The sequence below is a fragment of the Chaetura pelagica genome, unplaced genomic scaffold, assembly GCF_000747805.2.
Source record: "Chaetura pelagica isolate M959 unplaced genomic scaffold, ChaPel_1.0 scaffold275, whole genome shotgun sequence".
Lineage (NCBI taxonomy): Eukaryota > Metazoa > Chordata > Aves > Apodiformes > Apodidae > Chaetura > Chaetura pelagica.
Genome location: NW_009953486.1, coordinates 893,853 through 902,025, shown reverse-complemented (window position 1 = coordinate 902,025; position 8,173 = coordinate 893,853). Strand labels below are relative to the sequence as shown.

General features: G+C 45.1%; 1 protein-coding gene across 1 annotated transcript in view; it reads right to left on the bottom strand.

Annotated features, from left to right (window-relative positions):
• Window positions 1–6,613: 6,613 nt before the first annotated feature.
• The window catches only part of MYT1 (myelin transcription factor 1), a 32,535-nt gene continuing 30,975 nt past the window's right edge, over window positions 6,614–8,173 (bottom strand). The window contains exon 21 of the mRNA XM_009998598.1: window positions 6,614–6,868. Within this exon, the coding sequence (XP_009996900.1) occupies window positions 6,728–6,868 (141 nt within the window). The 3' untranslated portion in view covers window positions 6,614–6,727. The remainder of the gene's footprint in view (window positions 6,869–8,173) is intronic.

Sequence of the window (8,173 nt, the reverse complement as noted above, 5' to 3'; positions counted from 1 at the left end):
GTGCACCTCGTTTGGATGACAACCCTTTGCTGTCCATAGATGAAACCCATCACAAAATACATCAAAGGCACACAGACACCCTCCGTCACCCCCCCACGTGGCTTTGCTGCAGCGTGGCTGCACATTGTAGTTGTCAGTGGGGGAGCAAACTCATCAGGGGACTCCATCCCTAATCAGTGTAAAGAGGATGCGAGTATCTAAGTCCTGGAAGCTCCCCAATATCAGATCACAGCAGGGACTGGACTAATACCCATGTTTCTTCTTCTGAAAACGTGAAGACCCACTGAGAAACCACAGATGAGGGAAGCTCTGACAATGCTCTGCCCTCTCAGGACAAGAGACAAGGCAGAGCATCAGTCCCCAAAGGTTCCTGCCCTCGTGGTGCTGCTGGAGCTGGCCTGGTCGTGGCAGCCACAGCATGAGCAAGTGGTGCTCTCCAACAAAGATCCTCCTGCCTTCATCTCTACAGCTGTTGGAAAAGGCCCCCTGCACAAAGGGCAGCGTCCTCATTAAATTTCGTGGAGGGTTGCCATGTGGCCAGCAGAAATGTTGTTTTGTTTTATTTTGGTAAGCAGCACAGTAATATATTCACCACCTCCAAATGTAATGGGGTGACAGATGGGAGCTGGGCTCTGGCTTTCATGGGAAAGGCTCCTCTCAGCAGGGAGGCAGTAAGTTTCCCACCTAATCTTCTGTAACCTTCAGCCTGCTAACAACTGTAAGAAGCAAAGCAATGGGTAGTTATTAAATTAATGACTTCATCCCCAAGCCGGTAATAAATATTTTACAATTTTAACTCTCCACCCTGTAGACTGCTCTAGACTGTTTATTAATCTAGCTTCTGGATTTATGTTATTTAATTGCTAAACAGCCTCAGCGTGGTTGGGCTGGATTACTGAATGTTGAAGCCCAAGAAGGAGTCTTCTAGCAAGTGGCAAAACCTGAGGGGCTGATCCTTGATCTTGAACTTGATGAGCATCAGGCCAAAATCAGCTCCCCTGCAGTGTTAAGGCCAGGGTTGCCCCTGTCCAAGTCCAAAGCATTTGGCCGTTACCTCTCACTCCATTTGTATGGACTCTGGGACTCACTAGAAGTAAGGAAGAGGCAAGGAAAGGTCTGGGCATATCCTGGCTTCAATCAGGGCATGCTGGAGTTAACCAAGGTTAACCAAGTTTGGTTATCATAGCATGGACTGGTCCTCTCGGGGTGGTCCAGCCCTTTGTGCTAGTCCTGGACCTCAGGCTGAGCATATGTCCTTGCTGTGTCCCTTCATGGCTCGTGTTTCTTCAGATCATCACAGATAGTCACTGACATTGAGACAAAAGAGCACTGCAGTCACAGAAAGGAAAGCAGCTTTAATGGCTGTTAGACTTCCGTGTTGACAGGTCGAAAATGTCTTTAAATCTAATACTACCATTTTTACAATTGGTGATTTATTCATCCCACTGAAGGAACAGGAATAAAGGCATCTGGAATAACAAGAGTGATTTGTCTGAGGAATGCATCATCCACTTGCTTTCCTACAGCCACAATCCCATGAGTCCTTCTGCATAAAGAGGAAGGTCATTTCAGGATATATCTTCTCATAAAAGTGTAGGAGAAGGAATGTGTTAACAAGTGCAAGCCAGAGCCTTTAATCCAGCCAAGCTGTGCTCAGTGCTGGTTGGAAGGGGAGCAGTTTCCAGCCAGGGGCTTCTCTCTTGGCTGCACTGTCATCTCCAGCCCATCTGACTGCTTCCCAGCTTCAGCATCATCTTCCTGAGGCCCAAGAGGGGTGAATTTGATGCCAAATGGCAGCTCTGCAAAGGAAAGTTGCCTGCTCTCCACAGTAACCTGATAGAGAACAAAACAATCCCTTCCTGACCACCCAGCTCTGTGATTTTTGGGACACCTTGGTGGTAGGAGCTTGAGACTTCACCCAGAGGTCTGGGGCAGGGGGAGCAAAAATCAGAAAAAATGCACAAGGCTGGGAAAGAAACCCCCAAAGGCATTAGTGGAAATCATGGCTCTCCAAGAGAGGCTGGGTAAGTGTTGCCCGGGGAAAAGTACCACTTGAGCAGGAGAATGGAGGGATGGGTTGTTAGCAGCTTTTAACAATTAGAAGTGGCATCAGCGAGGCCACGTGATGCTCTCAGTGGTCAATGATCTAATGATGTGTTCAGAAGGAACCCGATGGTGACAAGTCTCTTTTCCCTAGTATCCTTCAAGCACAAGATCCACTCTCCTCTCTACACGTGGTGGAGGAGGCTGAAGAGCTCTCCTTAGCAGACCTCTAAACTGACAGCATACCATCTTAAACCAATTCAATTCCCTTCCCTGCCATAAAGGGTGCCAGTTTGGAGAAGATAACATCTCCCCATGATGGCTCCCCAAGCTGCAATTCACCACCAGTCTAACTGCTCCATTATGCAGCACAGCCCATTGTTAGGAAAGGACAAGTGAGCACGACTATTAGCTCTGCCACTGTAATCAAATATTGGCACAAGGAACTGCTCAGCACTGCAAAGTCTAGCAAAATCCCCCATAAAACAATCCTGTGCCCTTCAGAAAAACAACCTGCCAGCCAGTTTAGATGAACCATTGCACAAGTCTCTCTGTTTTTTTCTCCTTTTAAGACGTGCAGCCCTTTGCAGAGGTGACAAAACCCCAGCAGCTCTAAGTTGTGTCCAACAAAGCTGGCCCTGGAAACCCACCAGCAAAGCAAGAACATCCTGCTGCTGCCTCTCCAGGAAGGCTGTCCTCTCCTCTACCATCCCCACAAGCCTGTCCTAAGCTTCTGCCAGTTGTCCTGCCCCAGGACACCTTGCAGACACCCAATGAAGACAGATAAAACTTCCAGTGAGCACCCATGCCCAGGTACATGCTTCAGGGAAGACTTTAAGAAATCTTCTTTCCACCAAAAACTTTTCTCCATTTATTTCTGCCTACAGTTCTTACCCTTTTGGCTCCATTTTACTCTGTCTTTCACCCTTGGGTTTTTGTGGTGCAGCCACCCACTCCTGCTGTGCCTCTGCACATGGACAGCCAGGAAAGTTCAGCTCAGTTAATCAGAGAACTGATTTTCTTGATGACGGACCTGCCTGAAATTCCCATTTCACCCAACTCACTCAGCTCCAAATGGCCTTAAAATTATTTACCTTGTTTTACCTCGGAAGCTACAGCTCAGCACAGCAGAACTGAAGCTCAGCAACGATACATCCAACCCAGAAGCCAGTGAGAAATTCTCTTCATTGTCCTTGCTTCAAAATATAAACTGTTGCCAAGGAAGATGCTCCATTCTTCCAGGAAGGCAACCTGTGAACATCATGGTCAGGCAGATATAAGTGGACAAACAAAAGTCATGTCCCAGCATTTTAGCTAAACCTGAGAACAATTTGGTGAGACTTTTTTGTAAATCCAGGAGGGGAAAGAATCCATCTCTGCGTCCCATCCCTGGGCTGGTTTCTCCTGCTCCTCTCCCAGTGGCATCTCCTCTGCTTGCACACTGCCTGTGGGAGAATGAAGCTGAAAAATCCTGGGGATGCTCAGTGCTGGGAACCAAAGAAATAAACACCTACCTTTGCTTGGACTTCTGATCCTCCCCACTATGGGACTAGTGGGATATTAGGCACCCACCTGGCCAGATGATGACAGCTCCTTATTCTTCCAAGCCCTCAGAGATACAGGTTGTCCAGAGAAGCTGTGGATGCCCCATTCTGGAATCGTTCAAGGCCACGTTGGAGCAACCTGGTCTAGTGGGAGGTGTCCCTGCCCATGGCAGGAGGCTGGAATTAGATGATCTTTAAGGTCACTTCCAATCCAAACCAGTCTGGGATTCTATTACACCAAACTTAAATCCCCTGAGTTAATCCACTTAGTGGGCAGGAGGAGGCAGGATTGGGGTGGCCAGCCCCTGGCCACAGCTCCAAGGAGGGCCATGTTGACCCCCCGAGCCACGGTGCAAGAGCAAGGACAAAACCCATGGGGGACACATCAGGGACATTGAGAGCAGCTGGAAGAAAGACCATAGGAACTAAAGTCACAAACAGAACTGGGTTTTATTACGAAATAACCCTGCCAGTACATAAGGAAGTTCTGTCTGCAAAATACATTTCCTGAGGAAAGTAGATCACAGTATTCGTTCTCACAGAATAACATGTAGCCTGCTATAACTTTCATTGTGACTCTTTATTATTTAAATATTAACAGTATTCCTTCACAGAAACAAGTACTCAGTCATCACGGAACCGACACACAAACGACAAAATAAATATACAACAAGAGCACAGATCATTTTTTCCACCCTCCCCCCCTCCCCGACTTAAATATTAAATAAATAATAAATACAGAATTTTCATTTCCTGTTGTCAGTGCCTGAAACAATACGAATGAAAAAGAAAAGAAACAACTGAAGAAGTCTCTCTTCCCCCTGGTGCCCCTGCCCCTGAAAAAAAAGAAAAAACAACAACAAAACAAAACCAAAAAAACAACCACCAACCAAACAAAAAAATTATCAAAATGTCTCAGTTATAAAATATCTTTTAAAAAATTCCCATCGTTAAAAGAATAAATAACAAAATATATAAAAAATAACTTGGTTGCATCAAAATTACAAGTAGGAGTTGTAGATAGGGGTTTGTTTCTTTTTTTTTTTCTTTTTCTTTTTTTTTTATTTTTGGAATATCATTTTTTTTATGGTCAAAAGTTTTCATTTTTCACTTGTTTTTGCTTCTTTCCTATGGTGCGGTGTCCAGTTTAAAAGAAGTATAAAATTAATAAATAAAAAAGTGAAATAAATAGCAAAAAGTTAACATAAGGTGTTGCAAATATAAATTACATACATCTTGCCGAAATTAAATAATTTACAGGATAATTAAACTAACTACTCTTTTTTTTTTTCCTGTTTTTTCCCCCCCTCTCTTTCTTCCAGGAAGTGCAATTTCTCTACTTTTAAATACTAACTGAATTGCAGTCACAATCAGTTTGGACTCTATTTACATGTTAAGAACGTCGTGTTTTGAACACCTCGAATTATTTCTTTTATTATTATTAATTTATTAATTTATTTTTTTCCCCCTTGTATTTTTGCACTTGGAATGGGTTCAAACCCACCCGCACCAGCTGCCCCGCGGGACTCGGCAGGGAACCAGCTCCAGTCAAGTTGCTCCTGAGCTTTGAGGCCAGATCCAGTGGCTACTGCAGTCCCTGGGAAGCTTTCCACTGACTGCTCCAAATTGTGGGTTTCTGCCGAAAATATCTGCAGGATTGGGTTCAAAATCAGCACCACAGCCTTGATGGGTCTGCAAAGTCCTCCCCAGCTCTGCCCACCCTGCCGACAGGATGCAGTGCAGCCTGCACTGGGACCTCTCAGAGGGGTTTGTCCCTCTCTACTCCCAAAGTAGGGAGTGGCAGAGGGACAGTGGGCTCTGGATGGAGCAAACCCATGGGGCACCAGCAGCAGAGCAGGAGCTGCAGAGCCATGTCACAAAGACATTCCTAGAGTGGTTCTGTAAGTGCACAGTGGGCTGCGTGTGCCGAGCTGCGTACAGAATGCTTCTTTGGAAGAACACCCAATACCTGAATACTCTTTGTCTTTCCCCCCACACCCTCCTCTCCCCCCTTTTTTTTTTTTTTTTTTAGTCTTTTTTTCTGTGATTTTGCTCAAAGAGTAGAACACCAAACCAAAAACTACCCATTGCTCTGTGGAGAGCTGTAAGAAACCAACTAGCGATTGGTGGTAGGTCGAGCACTTTGCTGCCCGTCAATTACCATCTCTCTTTTGGGTGCTTTTTCTTTCTTTTTTTGTTTGTTCATCACCATCTCAAACGTTCTCTGGCATGGATGCATGATCTCTGGGCTGGCAGTACTGCGCCACTGGAAGGATGATCACAAGAATGAAAAGAACCAGAATTGTCATCAAACAGACTTCCAAAAAACCATATACACCGGACCATGACACATGAAAGAATTCTTCTGTAGGAAATATCTCGTATTGGCCTATTCATAATAGCTATTCTCATTTTTAAGACAGACAAAGGAATACTGTAGTTGCAAACTCCAAAAGCTTCCCTGAGAACCTTTTTTTCCATTGCGCTTTCCACTGGAGATCCAGAACTGCTCTTCAGATTTCTTTTCAGAAAATAAAAATAAGCTACTTTATAATACTTCAGAGTTCCCATGCCCAGTGGATATCTGAACACCTCGGGGTTGGGAGGCCCAGTACAGGTTCAGATTTACAGGTAGCTTGCAGCTCCAGCACTTGTAGCAACATAGAACATAACTTGTGTGAGTAGGTGATCTGGACATACAACCATAGACAACATGAGGGTTTAAGCCAGTCATACACTAGTCTTGGATCAGACAAGACCCTGTTGTAATATTTTAACCCTTGGATCAACTCTGCAAGAACATGGCAACTCATGAGAGGTGCCTGCTCTCCACCAGCTACCAAGCCCTGCAGCCTGCTGGAGAATTTCACTTTCCATTCTGATCTACCTCATGGTCCAGGTAGAAAATCCTACTTTTCTCAAGAAGGTCCAAAGTTAAGTAAACGAGAACTTTGAGTTTGATCAGTTCCACGTCTCAGAAATGGCCTCTTGGTTACGTTTTGGTCCTCCTTTTTTTTTTTTTTTTCTTTTTTTTTTTTTTTTTCATTCATTAAACAAGTTTTCTAACTTGTAAACCTGAATACTTGGAGGAAAAGTTCCACCTTACAGTCTGTTCGCTCGCTCGTCTCCATCCCATGGCACTAAACCTGGATGCCCTTCACAGCTTGCTTGATGCTCTCCAGCAGGTCCTTGTTCTCTGGGTTCTGGTAGCACTCCTGGTTGGTGTACATGTCAGTCAGTGTGTTCACATATGCATCAAAGTTCTGCTCACTAATAGGCTCCTGCAGCCAAAAAAAAGCCAAATAAAAGCATTAGTAGTAGAGCAGGAAGAGGTTTCTTTGCAGTTAATCTACAAGGAGAGCTAGGAGGATGATTAAAGGACTTGAATATCTCTCCTGTGAGGAAAGGCTGAGAGACCTGGGGCTGAGAAGAGAAGGCTAAGAAGGGATCTTATTAGTGTCTACAAATACCTGAGGGGTGGGTGAAGAAGGGGCCACTCTCTTTTTGGTGGTGCCCAGTAACAGAACAAGGAGCAGCGGGTATCAGCAATGGGTATCAGTTCCACCTCAACATGAGGAGAAACTTCTTTACAGTGAGGGTGATGGAGCACTAGGACAGGCTGCCCAGAGAGGTTGTGGAGTCTCCTCTGGAGACTTTCAAAACCTGCATGGATGCGTTCTTGTGTGACCTGTCCCAGGTGGTCCTGTTTTGGCAGGGGTTTGGACTCAATCTCTGGAGGTCCCTTCCAACCCCTAACATTCTATGATTGTAATAATCTGTGTATGTACCAGCCAAAGGTCTCCACATTGAAGCCTTGTTGTGCTGGATTGGGTGTATGGGAATCTCATCCTGCAATCCCTGATGCTGTCAGATCTTAACTGGGTCCTTAATTTTATGCATGGGCCTCATGGAACTAGTAACAGCATCAGGTTAAGCACATGCTGGCAGTTGAACAGGCTTGAGGCTGAATTAAGCTATGGAAATGAAGGGCTGGAGGAGGAGAGAAGGCAGGGACTGCTGAAGCATCACAGAGGGAATCAAAGGCAAAGTCAGGACAGGAGGCTGGTCACCTTGGGCTCACATCTGCCCACACCAACCCACTGCTGCTGCACAGCCTTTGCTTTTGAGGGACATTGTGGAAACCTTGCAAACATCTAACTTGGAATTAATGGGGTGGGGGGAGGAAGGCAAATAGAAGAAAAAGAACAGGAATAAAATGAGCATACAAGTCTCGTGGGCATTATTTAATTGGAGTTGCCTGAAACCTCGAAGAAATATTTGCTGAACAGTTTGTTTGACCTTTTTGTGTCAAATATTTTACAAAAAAAGCACTCAGTGAGTGGTTTTCTGCCAGGTAGGCAGCTGGGTGAATACTATCCAAAAAGTGCTCTGCTGGAGGATGGCTTCTCTCCAGCCAGCCTGAATTTAAATACAAACCCCAATGAAAAGGGCTCCCAAAAATAATAAAAAGAAAGAAAAAAAAGCAGAAAAAAATAAATCAAAGTCTCATTCCTCTGATCATTGTGATGGTCTTTATGAGTTGTAAGAGGATGTCTTGCCCAACAGCACAAGCCCCCCTTCCCTAC